General features: G+C 39.7%; 1 protein-coding gene across 2 annotated transcripts; it reads left to right on the forward strand.

The window, feature by feature from the left end:
• Positions 1 to 1,415: 1,415 nt before the first annotated feature.
• LOC118809207 (cytochrome b-c1 complex subunit 2, mitochondrial) lies at positions 1,416 to 17,529 on the forward strand. Of its 2 annotated transcripts, none has more exons than XM_036572302.1 (14): positions 1,416 to 1,554; positions 7,030 to 7,131; positions 9,843 to 9,992; positions 10,090 to 10,154; positions 11,539 to 11,595; positions 11,697 to 11,821; positions 11,912 to 12,009; positions 12,096 to 12,153; positions 13,037 to 13,132; positions 15,378 to 15,577; positions 16,196 to 16,276; positions 16,417 to 16,493; positions 16,934 to 17,087; positions 17,210 to 17,529. In XM_036572302.1, the coding sequence occupies exons 1-14, from the start codon at positions 1,522 to 1,524 to the stop codon at positions 17,291 to 17,293; spliced, it is 1,380 nt and encodes a 459-aa protein (XP_036428195.1). In that variant the 5' UTR covers positions 1,416 to 1,521; the 3' UTR covers positions 17,294 to 17,529. The 2 variants fall into 2 exon arrangements, with proteins under 2 accessions (XP_036428195.1, XP_036428196.1); XM_036572303.1 differs by lacking the exon at positions 7,030 to 7,131 and adding an exon at positions 6,918 to 6,995 and having other exon boundaries at positions 1,419 to 1,554.
• Positions 17,530 to 19,539: the final 2,010 nt, after the last annotated feature.

Genomic DNA, 19,539 nt, shown 5'->3' on the forward strand with positions numbered 1-19,539 from the left:
GGGCTGATTGGTTAGTATTACTGCTACTCAGTGCTGATTGCTTGGCACTAATCTTACTGCATGCTGATTGTTTGGCATTTGTGTTACTGTGTACTGATTGGTTGACACTACTGCTAATGAGTGCTGACTGGTTGTTATTACTGTTACTAAGTGTTGATTGGTTGGTGATACTGGTACTGAGTGCTGATTGGTTGGCGAGCTGACTGAGTAAAGCGGTTAGCGTTCACTGACTTCAAGAACGTACATGAGGCACGCTTTCAAAGGCAGCGCTCATTTTTGACTTAGCCTTACGTGATGATCAAAGTGAACTACCGATAACAGCAGAATGGGGTATAAAAACACTGTCGTCAAGTCTGACACATTCTACTTTCCTTAGCATGAGCTCACAACAATGGCTGATCTTGCGCCGTTTGCCTTTTTTGTTGCAGACGAAGTGCTTGAAATAAATGCTGGGCATAAAAACAATAGTTTATGGTGGCCATATGTAAAAAATGAGCTGCCAGAAGGAGGAAGTCCCCTTTTGAGAGAGATAACCATAGGACATAACGGATTTGAAGTTCTCAAAAAATAAAAGTAACATACGTTACACACATTTTAGGCTTGCCAGCCAACCAGATCGATGCTCTGACGTCACGAAGGCGTGTTGTAGCTCGTGCAGCGGATTTAGAGCAACTGCGGCTACCTTGCTCTCGCGAAATTTTGATGTCATGCTGTGAAAATGTTGACAACCTGCAAAGCCGGACAAAATTTATAACCAGCGTGCTGAGGCTAAGGGCCACATTTAGTCGATCATCACTGTACCCTCTATTTAAAAATCTGGATCGCAAAAAAGAAACACTATTACAGAGAACAGACTTTGTGATGGTACCAAACAATTTCGGATACTATGTCATTGCTTATTACTCTGCGACAGCAGATTCCGTAGTAGAAACACAATAAACGTCATGTCACCAATCCAGTATAACCGCTGGGTTTGCACACATGAGAAGAGCTTATAAGTCTGAGAAAGGTCTGTGGAGATGCTATTGTGCTGGGCTCGCTAATTCCACTCAAAGAAGTTGTGTGTGAATCTTCAAATCGAACAACGCAGTGCATTACGGATATCCCCTGTCCACTAGGGTAGTACGCTGCCTATTGCGGTGTACTGTGGGATTGTTTGAGTGCACTGGATCTTCTGCACTGTTTTTCTGAAACTACTGCACTATGTTTTCAGATTTTGCTTAAATGCTCCATTTTAACCCATTAGTTTTGTAATCGGGAGCGCCCTCTAGCGTTTGACAAACCCCGGTTTTTAAACACTAGTTTAAAAGCTCTTAAAAATATAACAGCCAAAAAAAAGTGTTTATATGAATTTCTTTTCCCCACCACCCACCAACCGGGTTCCTCTCCGCTTCAGCAGGGGGCAGTGTGCGGGTAAAGTGAACTGTTACGGGAGGAGCGCAGAGAAACGTGGTCGCTTGTGGGTAGGACGTCCAGGTCAGACATATATGCTCTCGGCTCTTGTTGAAGGAGAGAGAGAACATGAAGGGGATTCGGGGAATAGGTCACTTGTCGGTGAGGACCTCTTTTTTTATAAATGTGTTGTTGAAGAGTTAGTTCTTGATAGCATTTCGAGCTCACAGCAATGTGACTAACGTATACAGGAAGAGTCCTTTGTGAGCGCTAACATGGATGAGCTGCAGCGTCTTTGATAAGAGCCATTACATCCGTACCTTTACTTAAATTAATCAAACAGAATCATTTCCCTCTTATCCCAGTCACGACATGAATGCTGTCTGGCATTGGCATCTTTAGTTGTACGAGCTATGATCAAATTTTCCCGTTTCACCTTAAATGGTGCCGCAGTTCCATTCTAGCACCTCTGCCTCAGAATGCTCAGAATGGAACTGCTGCACCATTTAAGGTGGAACGGGAAAATTCGAACATGAAGCTGGTGAAAATAAAGCCAGCTTCAGCTTCCTAATATAATAGAAGTCTGTCACCCATTGACAGAGACTTGTTAGCTAAGCACTGTCACTCTAGTGCAAAACTAAAGAGAAGTTAACTTTATGCACCAGTCATGTTCATTTCTCTGGGCTTTAGAAAGTATGCGGCTTGATTTAAAGTGCCTGTGAATACATTTCTAATAACACTAATAATCTTTATTCCCCATTGTGGAGTTTGCCCAAAATCACACATAACACTTTTTTTTTAAACTATGTAAATTGTTGACTCATGACTGTTTATATGAACTGACTCAGTTAAGTAAACCTCTTTGTATCTACCCTCTTTATCTGTTTTATCAACTTCACTTACCATATAGGTGCACTGTGTAGTTCTATAATTCCAGACCGTAGTCTATCTGTTGTGCTGAGAATGATCTACCACCCAAATAATACCTGCTCTGTGGTGGTCCTGACATTTTTCGGAAACAACGGTACGGGCATGTTTGCTTTAAACTGGCCATATCATACATTTTTCTTGTGTTTAATTTTAATAACATTTGTGTGGTTATGTGTACCAAAATGGTCATAATTCATTTTTTATGACCATTTCCCAACTTTTCTTTATTACTTGCAGTTAAACAGTTTCTGTTACTGCACCTTCAAGACTAATCTCTGTTCTGATTGGATGTCCTGTATTCATTTAGAAAGGCTCATGGCTGAAATACTCATACATTCTCAGCACTGCAGTAACACTGACGTGGTGGTGGTGTGTTAGTGTGTGTTCTGCTGGTACGAGTGGATCAGACACAACAGTGCTGCTGGAGTTTTTAAACACTGTGTCCACTCACTGTCCACTCTATTAGACACTCCTACTTTGTCAGTCCACCTTGTAGATGTAAAGTCAGAGACGATAGCTCATCTGCTGCTGCACAGTTTGTGTTGGTCATCTTCTAGTCCTTCATCAGTGATCACAGGATGCTGCCCACAGGATGCTGTTGGCTGGATATTTTTGGTTGGTGGACTATTCTCAGTCCAGCAGTGACACTGAGGTGTTTACAAACTCAGCAGTGCTGAGAATGATCCACCACCCAAATAGTACCTGCTCTGTGAGGGTCCATGGGGGTCCTGACCACTGAAGAACAGGGTAAAAGTGGGGCTAACAAAGTATGCAGAGAAACAGATGGATGACAGTCTGTAATTGTAGATCTACAAAGTGCACCTATGTAGTAAGTGGAGCTGATAAAATGGACAATGAGCATAGAAACAAGGAGGTGGTCATAATGTTATGCCTGATCGGTGTATATTAAAATTGTGTTTTTTTAAGAATTGTTTGTAAACTTTTCTTATTTAGCTTTTTATTTAAGTTCTACCTCTGTATTGTTCATATTATTTTTTAAATATATTAATTATGAATCAATATGACCATATATGAGTTATTAATGAATTTTATACACACACACACACACACACACACATATATATATATATATATATATATATATATGTGTGTGTATATATACATATATATATACATATATGTGTGTGTGTGTGTGTATATATATATATATATATATATATAATTACATTTCGCATTAGGATTTTAAGTGCATACGCTTAACTTACTTAAATTTTATGTTGTTTGTTACTGAACAGTAACTATAATAAAATCAAACTCAATTTCTTCTGTTGCTGTTAATCTTCATCACCTGTCTGTAAAGCACTTTGAGTTGCCACCAGTAGGAAAAGTGCTTCGTAAATAAAGTTGTTGTTGTTGTCATAATAATAATAATAATAAATATAGCCGCAAGCGACAGTGAGCGGGTCCAAGCATGCATGAGCCCATTTAGACCAAATAGGCACCCATGGTGAAAAGCACAGTATGCCAAACAAATTTAAGCCAAAATACCCAACAATGACTGAAATATCTGACATAACATGTAATAACAAAGTTGTTCAGCTCAGTCAACTGCATCAAAAGGCACCATGTGTTTATCTGTAGACTATGTAACAACCTTGTAATATATTGCATTTTTGCTTTTTTTGTGTTTTTGAGTGCTAATGCGCCCCCTAAAGGCCAATCTGGACCAAATGTTGCAAACCCCATCTGGGTCTGGGTCTACCTAGAGACACCAGAGAGTATTTCTAGACCAATTTTTAAAAATTTGGATCAAAATCCAGAGACTAGTTCGAAAAGTATGGTTTTCAAACAGTTAAAAATTACCAAAAAGCTATGCTTTTTATGTAATTGCAAATTGATTTGGCACACTGTTCTACATTTGATTCATATAGATTTTGGGTCAAAATTGTAATTATGTCTTAATAACATGTTATAATTAAGTGATTTCCATGACTAGCGCAGTGGCCAAATCTGTTGAAACTTCACTGGTTGTTAGAAAGTGGCTATATAGAGACACCATTCAAGTTTCATGATGATTGGTCAATGGTATGCCTGTCAAAAGCCTACTGAATGCTGATTGGCTAATGGCGGCCCTAAATTTCACTGTATCAAATTTTCCTTAGAGAATTTATTTATACTTTGTCTAGTAGATGCTGCCTGCCAAGTTTCAGCTTGATCGGATGCACGGATGCTGAGAAACAGTTAATTGGCAATTACACCACCCCCAATTGACATGCCCAACAAAATTGAATTGCTTCCACAGAATATTGTCTTGAATAAGCCTGTGATGTTTCAATGTTTTTGGCTGAAGCGTTCTTGAGTTATAGAGTGTTAAATGAATTTTGAATTTTGTCAAGGAATAATTAGGATATGGCAGCCATATTGTTTATAAAAGTCAAGATGTTTGTGATGAATATTCATAAACAGACTCTCCTGTTTTTCATGATACCAGAATCATAAGGATGGAGTGAAAAACCTAGGACTAGTTTGCAAAAGTAGGTTTTGCATATTATGCAAATTAGCAATAAATCTTAGTGGGCGGAACTAAAAATGTTGTTTGGCTTGACCCAAGGAATCAGCTACAAAAAGAATTTTGTCTGTACACATCTTGGTTTAGGAGTTATGAAGCAAAACGTGTTTTGCTGCTCTGTTGCACGCCCCCTTTGGCCAGTTGGGGTAATTTTTGTTGCTACACCTACCCACCAAGTTTGGTGTCTCTAGGACTTACGGTCTCTGCTTCACAACATGTTTTTTAGGAGAAAAAGAATAATAAGAAAAATTTTAGCAACAGCAATAGGGTCCTACGCACATGTGTGCTTGGACCCTAATACTACTACTTTCTAGGCAGAGGGGCTGAAAAGAAGTCTGAGTTTATCAACAGGCCTTCATTTATCATGAAAAATGACACGTTTACATTTCAATTTACTGATCTACAAATGTTTGTAGAACATGCAAAAGATTATCAACATAGACGTCAAAAATACATGAGTAATGGTAAAATATCTGTCTTAGTTATGTTTGCAAACTATATTGTTTCTCCATGTTAAAGCCTTTGATAAGCATGACATAATGAGACCCACTGCACTCATAAGGGCCCTTTTGACATAGAGGAGCTAAGTGAAAGTGGGTCAGAATTGGTCCAAAGGTCTCCACATGAAAATTGATCAGGGACGTTCATCAAAGATGTTCACCGAATTTGTTCAGATTGACCTTTTGACCTTGGTATAATAAGCTGTAGTCTTTAAATGAATAATTCAAAATACCAGAGAAGGAGACCAATTTATGACATAATAACTTTGTAATTACATGTTCAGATTAATGGACTGAATCAAAGGACACCTCTTATTTATCTGTAGACTTTGTAGTATCGTTGTAATAACATTTTTAAAGATTTTAGGTGTTTTTCAGTGCTAAATCGCCCCTATTGGCCAATCAGGATCAAATTCCAAACCACATCAGAGTCTCAATTTATAGACATCTTTAAAATTTTAAGATGATCGGACCAATGACTGATGAGCTATAGCAATTTAAGCTAGCAGTGCCGTGGCTGCAATGATTCAATGCTGAAGCGAGACCACAATGAGCAAAAAATTTAAAATGTGCTGGATAATTATTTACCTAGAGAGGCTACAGAGTATTTCTAGACCAGTTTTGAGAAATTAGCTTCAAATTCCATGGACTAGTTCAAAAAGTGCTATTTTCAAACAATTAACGATTGAAAAAAACTATGCACTTTTTAAATACACCTATGATGACAAAATTGTTTGGAACACTGCACTGCATGATGTCATCTACGTTGTTTGACCAAAAATGAAAATCTGTACAAGATGGGTGAAGGATTCTTGAGTTATAGATTTTTTAATTAAATAAGAATTATTTTGATTTTTCTAGAAGGATTAATTAGCATATGGCAGCCATATTATTTACAAAACTAAAAATGTGCTGGATAATTATTGGGGTTGAGGCTATGCTGAATTCTTTGACACCAGAAACATGAGGATAGGATGAAAACTATAGGACTAGTTCTCAAAAGTAATTTTTGCATATTATGCAAATTAGCTCAAAATCTAAGTAGGCAGAGTCCAAATTACAAAGTTGTTTTGTTGGATGCAAGGAATCAGGAAAAAAATGAAAAAAATCTGGGTGAGGAGTTATATAGGCTCAAACGTGTTGTGTTGCGCAAAATCGCCCCCTATAGGCCAATTGGGCTCATGTCGTGCGCCTGAGTAGCGGGAGGGACTACTACCTATTGACCAAGTTTCATGTCTCTAGGACTTACGGTTTGGTCTGGGTGATTCGTTTTATCGGACAGAAGGAATAATAATAAGAAGGAAAAACTCTAACAATAACAATAGGGTCCTAAGCACTATGTGCTTGGACCCTAATTAGTAGTAGTAGTAGTAATATATTATTATTTTTTTTTATTATTATTATTAGTAGTAGTAGTAGTGTTATTGTGTCAGTTAACAGCAGGAATAAATGTTCAGCTGTCCAGTCTTTGCCTCTTCTTCATTGTATCTTCTATTTTCAAAGGCGTTATTAGTGCTGAGGCATAACTGCGGCCTGATGCTGCCTCTTCCTTTTCTGATTTTCAGAGGAGGCTTTATGCAGCCCAGGCTGCCCATAAGGTGGAGGTCGCAGAGGCGGTTAAGTTTCTGCCGCAGGAGGTTCAGGTCAGTGGATGTTGACTTTTCTTTCTCTCCACAGAGACGGGCCTATGTGGCTCAACAAAGCCACCCACACTTGACTGAGCCTTTGTCGGGCCTTAAGGTGTCCACGGGTGTCTGCCACACGTACCAGGATGTACATGTATGTGCGTGTCTGTATGTCAGATTGATGAAAAAGTAGCTACTAACAGTACCACTTTTCCTTGCAGTGTGTAGTAATACAATATTTTGAATATGTGAGTTTCAGAGTCACTCTGCTTTTATCTCTCTAGGTGAGTTAATTTGCAAAATGGAGGCCAGTTTGTAAGTTTATTTTGCATCACACTAACCGCAGCTAAGGTGGGCCACATGGCAAAAATACAACATCATGATACTTGAAAATACACACTATAGTCATATGCCAAAGGTTTACCATGCCTGGTCAAATTACATGTTTTATTGATTTTCTAAGTGAAAATAAGTTAACACATCCTTTATAGAGAACAATTTAAATATGTTTATTTTTCTGCAAAATTGTAATGCACAAGTTATATTTATTTGCATAGTTTAAAGCTACTCTATAAGATGTGTCATTGAAATTGAAAGAAGTGTCAGACTCAGGAGACAAACAAGCATGCTAAAATGTAGTTGAGTCTCCCTGCAAAGCCTTAAAAAGTAAGGAGAAACATCAAAGGAGTTGAATGTTATGGGTATTTTTGAACCATATCATAAGTCTCTATTAACCTCATGTACACAGACTCAAAAAGAAAGTCTGGCTTGACGTTGAGGTCTGAAATGCAAAATCAACATTATACTGATGAAGACATGATGACTATAGTAGATAACAGTAAATTAAAGTGCAAGAAGGCTTTGTGCAAGATAATGTGCAAAAATGTAACTGTAAATAGCAGCCTCTGCCCCAGCATTGGGGGCTGTTAAGTTGCAGAAATTATAACTTTGCAAGTCAAAAACAAACTGTGTAATAAGTTTGCTTAAAGTGACATTTGAGTACTAAAAGTCCATCCTATATAAAAGTCTTGCTGGGTCCGGAAGTGCAAAGGTTCAAATAAGGCATCAAATGTAAAAAAAATAACTTCTTCCAGTCCAATTCAAAATAACTTCCAGTTCAAAATAACCATTAGCAGTGCAGGAACGTGAGCATATTGACGTGCTCTGGAGCGAGGCTGGCTTTCTTCTTTGAGGTGATGTTCCCACGCGTTAGCTAACATAACTGAAATAGCATAACTGAAAAATTGGCGCAGGGTCTATTCTCTGAACACCGCTGCTCTTTATTGCAGCGTCTGGGACTCTTCCGCCAGAGCTGGTTTATGAGGAGTTCTCAATGATTGGGAGTAAATGGAGCTCAACAGCTTAAAACGAAAAGTTAAAATAGTTTCTAATCACTTGCGCAGAACTATCTTTTAATTTTAGAAAATAGTGAGATGTATTTCACTAAAAAAAGCAAAGAAAACTTACCTATATATTTCCTTTTTCTACAGCAAATGGGTTTTGGGCAGCAGAATGCTGGCATTACTGCTAGTGAGTGCTGATTGGTTCATGAACGGAGCACCTGGCTGTTCGCACTCACAGACATCATGGACGTACATGAGGCGCCGTTTTAAACTCCTATAACTTGAGTTTAAAGCTCTTAAAATGATTACAGCAGTATGTTTTATGCTATTCAGTGTTCAGGAACTGAATGTATCCTTTTACATTAAAAATGTTTAAGCATTTATAAACTATGATTTTGCTCAAATGCTCCATCTTAACCCATTCATTTTGGACTCGCTCGGGAGCTCCCTCTAGCATTTGAGAAACCCTGTAGACATTACAGAGTGGTAATTTTTCTCTCTACAAGTTCTCTGCTTCCGCTTTGCACGCGCAGCCTGTGTGAAAGCCGTGACCAGTTAACATGGGCTACAAAGTGAAAAGCAAGACTTTCCGTGTCGCTCAAGCCACACAGACGCAGAATTTGTGAACATCACAGCTGCAGGGTGCTTGTGTTTCAGATGCTCATGCATCATCATAGTTCTGCCGAAATTACAACTCTGCTTTTACAGTGCCTGCATTCATGGTTTATTTTCGCTGAAATGCTCCCATACTTTTTTTTTAAAGTTTTGGTCTCGCTTTTTTTGCTTCGCCTTCTTCAGAGTCTCTAAGCTGCGCCATAATTCAATATGTTCTTCATTAGTACAGAATGCAGTCATGCCAATGGAAGCGATACTGCCCCCAGTACTTCCTGTAGTGCGTTGCAGTTACAAATTATTGACGTGTCAACACTGAAATTCTAAGTCAACAAATTTTTATAATCAGTGTTATTGATTATGTCGACTAATCGTTGCAGCCCTACTCTACATTAGTGGCTGTGCTCTGACAGGATATTTTTTAGCACGGGGAGATTCTCAATGGTTCTATGATAATGCATGCTGGGTATTGTAGTGACAAAACGCTGATAGATGAAAATGATACCAAAGTGTGTATTCTGTTATGCACTACAGAATACTACGAATACAAAGACATCAAAATGCTCCTATGCATATGAAGCATATGAAAAGACAGAGATATAGTTCAGCATTTGCAAAAATAAACTATGTAAAATGAACATGAGGAAAAAAACTAAACAATAGGTGGACAATACATTAATCAAATATGATGATGTCCTGACGCCCAATCAGCTAGTTGTTATAGCGCAGTTTACGCGGGTAAACATTCATACATTGGTTGTTGTTATTACCTCTCTATAATTGGCCTTTTTTAATAATACATACAGTTAGCTGTGGAACTTGTTTTATGGTTGTAGACTAACAACCCTATAAATAAATGCCTCCGTTATAAGAGCAGCTCACACTAATAGTTAAATTTCACCCTTTTCAGGTGACCAAATTGTCGAGCGGGTTGGTGATTGCTTCACTGGAAAATTATTCCCCTGCCTCTCGTATTGGTGTGCTTGTGAGGGCTGGCAGTCGCTATGAAACTATGGACAGCCTGGGTGTCACACACTTGCTTCGACTGGCAAGTGGTCTGGTAAGTAGTGATGGCGGCAGTAAATCAACATGCTTTGAATGCACTTGAGTTTAATGACTCTCTTAATGCTCACTTGTTCACATGCTGCTATTTCCAGACTACCAAAGGAGCCTCTGCTTTCAGGATCTGCCGTGGGATTGAGGCCGTGGGAGGAAATCTGGGGTTCGTGAGCCTGAACATCAATAATTATCAAAAACATCTTGACTTTTATAAACAGAATGGCTGCCCTATGCTAATTAACATAGCTTATGACATAATTCAAAATTCTAGCTCTATAACTCGAGAATGCTTCAGCCAAAAACATGGAAACTTGACAGACACATTCAGAAGAAGATTCTATGGTGAACTATCAATGTTGGTGGGCATAAGTCATTAGGGGGATTGGTAATTGCCAGTTAACTGTTTCTCAGCATCTGTGCATCCGATCAAGCTGAAACTTGGCAGGCAGCATCTACTGGACATAGTATAAGTGTCTATGGACAATTTGTTACATTGAAATTTAGGGCCGCCATCAGCCAATCAGCATTAAGTAGGCTTTTGACAGGCTTAACACTGACCAATCATCATGAAACTTGAGTGATGTCTTTAGGTAGCCACTTTCTAACAACCAGTGAAGTTTTAACAGATTTGGCCACTGGGGGACGCTAGTCATGAAATTCAATTAATTATTACATGTTATTAAGACCCAAAATCTATATTAATCAAATGTAGAACAGTGTGACAAACAAATTTGCAATTACAATTTTATTATAAAAATGCATAGTTTTTTTTTGTAATCTTTAACTGTTTGAAAACCATACTTTTTGAACTAGTCTCTGGATTTTGATCCAAACTTTTCGAAATTGGTCTAGAAATACTCTCTGGCGTCTCTAGGTAAATAATCATCAAAAAATGTTGAATTTTTCACTCATCATGATGTTGCTCTATCAGTTTATCACTGCGGCCATGGCATTGCTAGCTTGATTTGCTATAAGTCATCAGTCTTTGGTCCTGTCATCTCAAAACTTCTGGTGTTTGTATAAATTGAGACTCAGATGGGGTTTGCAACATTTGGTCCAGATTGGCCTTTAGGGGGCACATTACACTCAAAAAAACTCAAAAATCAGCAAAAATGCTATTACAAGGTTGTTACAAAGTCTACAGCTAAACAAGTGGTGCCATTTGATTCAGTTGACTGACCTGAATAACTTTGTAATTATGTGTTATGTCAGAAATTTCACTCGTTGTCTGGTATTTTGGCTTAAGTTTGTTTGGCACACTGTGCTTTTCACCATGGTTGCCTATTTGGTCTAATTGGGCTGATGTATGCTTGGACTCGCTCGTTGCCGCTTGTGGCTATATTTGCTCTTGTGATTTTAAACCAATTATTTAAACCAATAATTAATAATCTTTTAGCTTTAGACAGAAACTCTAACTGAACATGCTTTATGAGACAGTCCCCTTTATAAAGCCAGTCAACTGCCGTTCCATTAGAATATTGGTGTTTGTTGTGGAATGTTGGCTCAGTGTGCTGTGGCCTTATATCTGTGGCATATTTTTTATACAGTGTGACTACAACCCGGGAAACCATGTTGTACACTGTGGACTGTTTGAGAGATCATATGTAAGTAGGATGTGAAAAATGTCCTTTATTTGGCATTTTTATTTGGCAAAGTGTGTGCTTTTTCCTCCCATTAAGGTTTCATTATATGTGTTTGATTGTAGTGACACGGTTATGGAGTATCTGATCAATGTGACCACTGCACCAGAGTTTCGGCCATGGGAGCTGTCTGAACTCACTCCCAGGGTGAAAGTGGACAATGCCATCGCCAACCAGAGCCCGCAGATTGGTGCGTTTTCATTAGCATAAGCTTTCTTGGATTCTCATCATTGGTGCTAGCTTGTGCACTTGATCTTATTGTCACTCTGTTCCTCCAAAGGTGTCCTTGAGAATCTGCATGCTGCTGCTTACAAGAATGCCCTCTCCAACTCCTTGTACTGTCCAGACTACATGGTTGGCAAAATCACCACAGACCAGGTAAGACCCAAAGCCGTAATGGATGTGGATGTACAGTTATTTGGTAGTCTTTAACTGATTATCTTTTTGTAATTTTTTTTTCACAGATGCACACCTTTGTTCAAAACAATTTTACAAGTGGAAGAATGGCTCTTGTTGGGCTTGGTATGTCATTGTATTGTATTTGTATTTTCACATTGCCCTAGACCTGATTAGGGCTGTTGATTTACTGATTAAAAAAAAACATCAATTAATTATTCTTATATTAATCTTAATTTTAATTAATCTTAATTTCAATTCATCTTGATGAATCAGTTGTATTGATTAGTTTATAATCATAGACATGGTAGCTGCAGGTCATTGTAAAGTCATACTTTACATTTTGTTCACTGTTATTGCTTTTGGGTGGGTCACAAAAAGATAAAACCCACACCAGCAGAATCTCGCAAATGCACATATGTTTCTACTTATCAATTGCATGTTTACCGGTTTCCTCTTACAGTCCAAAGACTTGAAGTCAGGCCAATTGGAGATACTAAATTGCCCCTAGGGGTGTGTGTGTGTGTGTGCATTAACATTATGAAAGCAGTGGTGCTCAGGCTACTTCTATAAAGTGAAGGTTTCTGCAGTCAACAGTGCTAAAAAAAAAAATAAAATAAAGGCACGGCAATGACAAGCCATGACTGGCTTGTTTTTTTTTAGTATGTCATTCAAATGACTTTTTATTTTTTAATTTTAGGTAAGTTTTTATCTTTTGCAGCTAAGTATTTTGGAATCAGTGAAATGTTACGTGCTGTTTGGGGAAAAAATGACAATTTGTTAATCATCAAAATAATCAGGAGATGATAATATGAATAATATAGTCTATAGTGATTGTTCTAGACCTGATCTGTTCTTAATTAGAAAGCTCCGTAAATCATGAAAGCATATTTGCCAAGAGTCGGTGTGTCATCTGGCACTTTATTCCTTAAAAAAAGTGTCTACTGGGTGTGTGGATTAAACAATAACATCTTTTTTTTTTGTTTGTTTGTTTTGTTTTGTTGTACAGGTGTGGACCATGTCATCCTCAAGCAAGTAGGAGAGCAGTTCCTTAATATTCGTAGTGGAACAGGCACTGTTGGGTCAAAAGCTGTGTACCATGGAGGTAATACTTCATCAAACCCAGAATATTTCCCTCTCTGTACTAATACAGAACGTTTTTTCATATTGAGACAGTGTTATCACGTCCAAAAGGTTACTTGTTTGTGGTAGTTCTCTTCTCTGTCGTAATCATTATCTAGATTTGTATTTCTTTGCAGTATTTCTAAGCAATGTTCCACCCATTTCTATATGAAAAGGGCTCACTGAGTGGTGGTGTGGGAGCTCAAGAGTAGGTGGTGCTAATAGAAAATGAGGGGGTATCAGAGCCAAAAAAAAACTAAGCATGACAGTTACTCAGCGACGGCCAAGAGCTGCCTGTATCCCAGAACATGTTTTACTGCAGCTTTCATTCTAACACCGGTCACTCAGATATCCTCTAAGTGAGTGTCATTTTAGGATCAGTTAGCTGGAACCAAGCCTGTGCTGTGATGTTTGGCCTGCTAACTAAACCCTCATTAGCTTAGTCAAAATCATACAGTCCTAGACACCACAGAACAGGTTTGGTTTCTGTCATTTTAACACCAGTCACCCGACTTTAAAATCATCTACACCTGTCAGCGGCAATTCAGAATCAAACTTGCGCTGTTTGGGTCTGTAGCTTGTTAAGCTAAAGTACAGATCCAAACACAGTGACAGTTGCTTGACCATCTCAGATTCTTTATCCTCAAAGCTTTTGTCAGTACTTGAGTTTGTAAGAAAGACGTTCTGTGGTGAGCAGAGCTGTTATCATGCTAACTATGCAATCATTAAACTCATCAGATTCATCTGCTTGGTGAGTCCGAAGCACTACCGATGTTGCAACATGTTTTTCTGTACATTGGAGGCAATTACACCTTTCCACCAGAGAGGTCTTCAAATTCTCAAAACTTGCGTATAGTGGTGTGAAAAAGTGTGGAAAAGGTTATAAAGCCATTTCTAAAGCTTTGGGACTCCAGTGAACCACAGTGAGAAATGGCGAAAACATGGAACAGTGGTGAACCTTCCCAGGAGTGGCTGGATGACCAAAATTACTCCAAGAGCGCAGCGACAACTCAACCAAGAGGTCACAAAAGACCCCACAACAACATCCGAAGAACTGCAGGGCTCACTTGCCTCAGTTAAGGTCAGTGTTCATGACTCCACCATAAGAAAGAGACTGGGCAAAAATGGCCTGCATGGCAGAGTTCCAAGAAGAAAACTACTGCTGAGCAAAAAGAACATAAAGGCTCGTCTCAGTTTTGCCAGAAAACATCTTGATGATCCCCAAGACTTTTGGGAGAATACTCTGTGGACTGACGAAACAAAAGTTGAACTTTTTGGAAGGGGTATGGCCCATTACATTTGGTGTAGAAGTAACACAGCATTTCAGAAAAGGAACATCATACCAACAGTAAAATATGGTGGTGGTAGTGTGATGGTCTGGGGCTGTTTTGCTGCTTCAGGACCTGGAAGACTTGTGGTAAAGGGAACCATGAATTCTGCTGTCTACCAAAAAATCCTGAAGGAGAATGTCCGGCCATCTGTTTGTGACCTCAAGCTGAAGCGCACTTGAGTTCTGCAGCAGGACAATGATCCAAAACACACCAGCAAGTCCACCTCTGAATGGCTTAAGAAAAACAAAATTAAGACTTTGGAGTGGCCTAGTCAAAGTCCTGATCTGAATCCAATTGAGATTCTGTGGCATGACCTTAAAAAGGCGGTTCATGCTCGGAAACCCTCCAATGTGGCTGAATTACAACAATTCTGCAAAGATGAGTGGGCCAAAATTCCTCCACAGTGCTGTAAAAGACTCATTGCCAGTTATTGCAAGCGCTTGATTGCAGTTGTTGCTGCTAAGGGTGGCCCAACAAGTTATTAGGTTTAGGGGCAATCACTTTTTCACACAGGGCCCTGTAGGTTTGGATTTCTTTTTCCCTTAATAATAAAGATCTTCATTTATAAACTGCATTTTGTGTTTACTTGTGTTATGTTCATCTAATATTTAAATTTGTTTGGCGATGTGAAGCATTTAAGTGTGACAAACATGCAAAAGAATAAGAAATCAGGAAGGGGGCAAACACTTTTTCACAACACTAGTTTAGCTTTTATAATCGTAAGGCTTATTATTCAGTAAGCACTACAAAGCTACTAAGTTATATAGTTGTGAGAGTACTGATTTGTGGGTGCACATACAGACCGTTTAAGGGGTTAATTAGAACAAATTACTACTGTACATGAATTATGTGGTGAATCTGTAATGTAAATCCTCTGGTGGCATGTGCTACATGCAGGTGAGCTGCGGAATCAGACAGGAGACAGCTTGGTACATGCGGTTGTGGTGGCTGAGAGTGCAGTGGCCAGCTCAGCTGAGGCCATGGCTTTCAGTGTGCTGCAGCACGTGCTGGGAGCAGGGCCGCGTGTCAAGAGAGGCTCCAGTTCCACCAGCAAACTGGATCAGGCCATCTCTAAGGCTATAGCTCAGCCCTTTGATGTAAGTGAAGTCTTCTACCTTCAGATACTCTGCTATCTTTTGAATGAACAACCTTCATGAGTGAAAGTGACTGGGTTAGTAATATGTAGGAGTGGAAAAATGTGCCGTGAATTGTTCTGAAAGTGCTGATTGCATTGATTTAGGAAAGCTATAATAGATTATAACCTTTTCTAATAATAATTCATATATTCTCTGTGTGTGTGTATGTGTCTGAATAGTAACAAATTGTGGAAAAAAGTTTGATTTTTTGATGCATTTAATAATTTTTTTAAGATTCATTATCAAATCAACTCATTTTGAGCTCAGTGATATAAATTTTTAGTATCAACTTGAAATCAGCCTGGCCCGCTCTCATGAGTTCTTGAGTCACCACCTGAAGAAACTTCAGTTTCGATGAAATAGAGTTTTGGCATCAATTTGTATGAAATTTTCAATTCGTCATGCTGGATAAGTACTAGGCTACCTCTCAAAATCATAAAAAACGCATCAAAAGAGCTCTTTTAATTCCCTTAATATATAGCCATTATAACATAACACATTTGTGTTTGTTTATAGCCGCTGTAAAGGTTTTCTCAGTTTTGACATTTGATCAGTATTGTCTCTTTTACTCATCTACAGGCTTCTGCATTCAATGCCAGTTACTCTGACTCAGGACTCTTTGGTGTATACACCATCTCACAGGCTGATGCAACTGGAGAGGTAAGGCAGATGTACAACGCTGTCAAATAACAATTATCTTCTGACGAAGCCTGATAACTTTCTTACTCGCTTGTTGGAATGGAGATAGAATAAAGTGACCATTTGTGACTTACCTTTTCTTCCTTGTTTCTATTCCTCAGGTGATCAAGGCTGCTGTTGGCCAAGTTGGTGCCATCGCACAAGGAAACCTTGCTGCATCTGACCTCAGTAGAGCCAAGTGAGTACCTCTTTAGCCCTGTTCAGACAGGATTAATTTAAAATGGGGTGCTGGGGTAATTTCTATGTTTACAGGTGCTCCTTTTTGATTTTGACCTCCATATCAGCTATGTCAGTGTTTTTCCACCTCCTCTTCTGTTTTATGCCTAAGTCAGTGGTGCTCTGATAAGTGTAGTCCTTTCCAAACGCACATTTCTGTGATTTTGAGTGCTGCTACTTGCCGTGTTTAGTCTTCTAGCATGCATATCTTAAACTTTTTTCTGATTTGTGAAACTTTGGAAGACTTTCAACCATTTGCTTGATCTGATTGGTAGAACTTAGTCTCCATCCTCTCTATACTGGGGCTGTCGTATGCATGTAAACATAATTACTGATCAATTTGAATGTGAACAGGATTTGAACAGGACCTCAGAACCTATGAATTTGTTTGTGTGTGTCTAGAACCCAGTTGAAGGCTGAGTATCTGATGTCTATTGAGAATTCAGAAAGCCTGTTGGAAGCTATTGGGACACAAGCATTGACTGAGGGCACCTACCATTCCCTGGAGGCAATTACCCAAAAAATTGATGCAGTGTCTTCAAATGATGTTGTCAATGTAAGCCACAGCTCAGAACTGAATTTAGCTAAGGATTCTACTGTAACGTGTCATTTTTCTTTATTTCAGTTGCTTTATTTAAAAAAAAACCAAACCAAAACAAATTTATTTCTTTTCTTCAGGCGGCAAAAAAGTTCATGTCTGGCAAGAAGTCGATGGCCGCCAGTGGACATCTGGTTACCACACCATTTCTAGATGAAATCTGATTGACCACCACTGCTCTTCTAAATTAATTTAATTACAAATCATGTCTGAAGCTTTATTCAAAGAAGACCCAAGAAGTGGTCATGACTCCAGTTCCAGCACCCTTGCTGTCCAGAGTAAATGTTCGGTGTTGAGACATTGTTTTATGAAGTGGAGAAACATGACATAGAAGAAGGACTCCATTTAAAATGTGTAGCACATTTAAACTAATAAACTGTATATGTTCCAAGAAGTGAAAGAAAGTGTGAAGCGTTTATCCAAGTGAGCAGTATGCATCTTCAAACAAGGGCACAAATTAATGTGATTGCTTGATTTACTCCCCTTAAGGGCAACACTGCACAATATAAGGGTTCAAGAGCCCAATATGGCCTTCCAATAAACTCCTTTCACATGCGCTGGTTCTATAATAAACAGATGTAAAGGGAAAAAAGCCAGATCCAAAGTCAGTGTAATAAGTTAATATGGATGTTGGCTATGCATTGTAAATAGTGCATGGTTGAGGAGATTGCCGTATTTTAGAGGGCTCATTTATTTGAATCTTACTACTTACTGAATTACACTTACTGGCCACCTAATTACCTAACATATATGACTGTTTCATGATCCATTTACCACTTACTTGAAACTGACCACCAATGAAGGTCTAGAGGATGACTAACACAAACTGTGCAGTAACAGATGAGCTCTTATCTCTAACTTTACGTCTACAAGGTGCCCCCCACAAGGTAGACTAATAGAGGGGGCACTACTGTATTAGGTGGAGTTTAAAATCTCCAGCAGCACTGCACAGCTCTCTGATCCACTTGTAGTAGTACAACACCTACTAACATACAACTGAAAAGGTACAAAAGTTTCTGTTGGTTCCTGGTGGTGACCAATAATTACTACTAATGGTATTGTAGTATCAGTGCAGAAGAAGAGCTATAGTCTGCCATTTTCTCTTCAAGGACAATGCTCTTTTTTGAAACAGGCAGCAAGAGAAGACAAACTACAGGGTTAAATGAAGGACAGGTCAAAAGGCAAACATAACATGATATGGGTGGACACTTCCAACACCCTAGTTTAACACCAAAAGTCACCGAAAGTAGAACTCAACTATTAACAACATCTAAACACCGCAGAGAGGCGCATGGCATTCTGGGAGTCCTCTATGTGCTCCTCTCCACTATCCCAGTTGGCCCAAACCTTAAGTCTGGCTGTGTCACCACAAAGCCTGCTCTGCAAGGGTCAGCCATCCCGGTGACCCACACAGCCTGAATAAAATCTTTGAGATGTGCAGTGTCCTGGCCTGTCTGCTCTCCCAGCCAGCACTGGTCACAGCAATGCTCATACAGTTCCACATCCATATGGTAGTGTGGCCAGCAGAACCTCTGCTGTAACTGCTTCAACGTCTTACCCATGCTGATGTGCCCCATGCCAGCCGCTTTATGCATCGCACCCCATACCATCGTCCTAGGCTGCACTGCACCAGAAGCTGCCATCTGTGTGCCCACGACAGCTCTGTGTCCTCCTGGGCACACTGGAGCTCCTCATGGCTCACAGCATCTAGTCTGGTGCTGCTGGGGTTGACAGCAGCAGCAGCATTACTCCTCTCAGCTGCCTTCAGCTCTCTCTTTCTGGGATCCACCACTAGCCACTGTAAGCAGCTTGGTTTGTCCCGCCTTCAGGCCCAGTGTTTTTCTTCCTAGGGCCAAGCATTGCCCTAGCTGCAGTGAGAAAATCCAACCTGAGTATGCATGCACCCTGTATAGGCACAAGCCAGAACTTGTGCACTCACAGGGGGCTCAGGCCCCCACCATGCTTCCTCCCTCTCACATTGACTTGGCTGGCAGTGACGGACTTCACTTGGACGGTTGTTGCTTCCCAGTTGTCAAGTGTGTTGTTTTCAGGGTAGGGGAGCATGTCTGCGGATAGCAGTAACACCGATGAGCCTGTGTCAATGAGTGCAGTGAGCTGTCTCCCATCTATGCTGCACTTGTCTCGAAGTCTGCGGAGGCAGCTGATCTCTCTGGCTGTGGTGTAGATGCTGAGGGTCATTTACTCCACTGGCAGATGTCTGTGGCATTGACCCATTCACCAGGCCGTCTCCTCCTTCAGCTCCTCCGTTGCATAGCACTGTGTTGCTTGCCTATGGTTTTTATGCTTAGGATGAGTTCTGCCCTGTCTCCTCAGCAGTGACTGCTTAAAGGCTGGCCGGTGCAGCGAGCTGCACGTGTCATCGCTCCTCCTCCGGCAGCGGTGCATTCAG

The sequence above is a fragment of the Colossoma macropomum genome, unplaced genomic scaffold, assembly GCF_904425465.1.
Source record: "Colossoma macropomum unplaced genomic scaffold, Colossoma_macropomum, whole genome shotgun sequence".
NCBI lineage: Eukaryota > Metazoa > Chordata > Actinopteri > Characiformes > Serrasalmidae > Colossoma > Colossoma macropomum.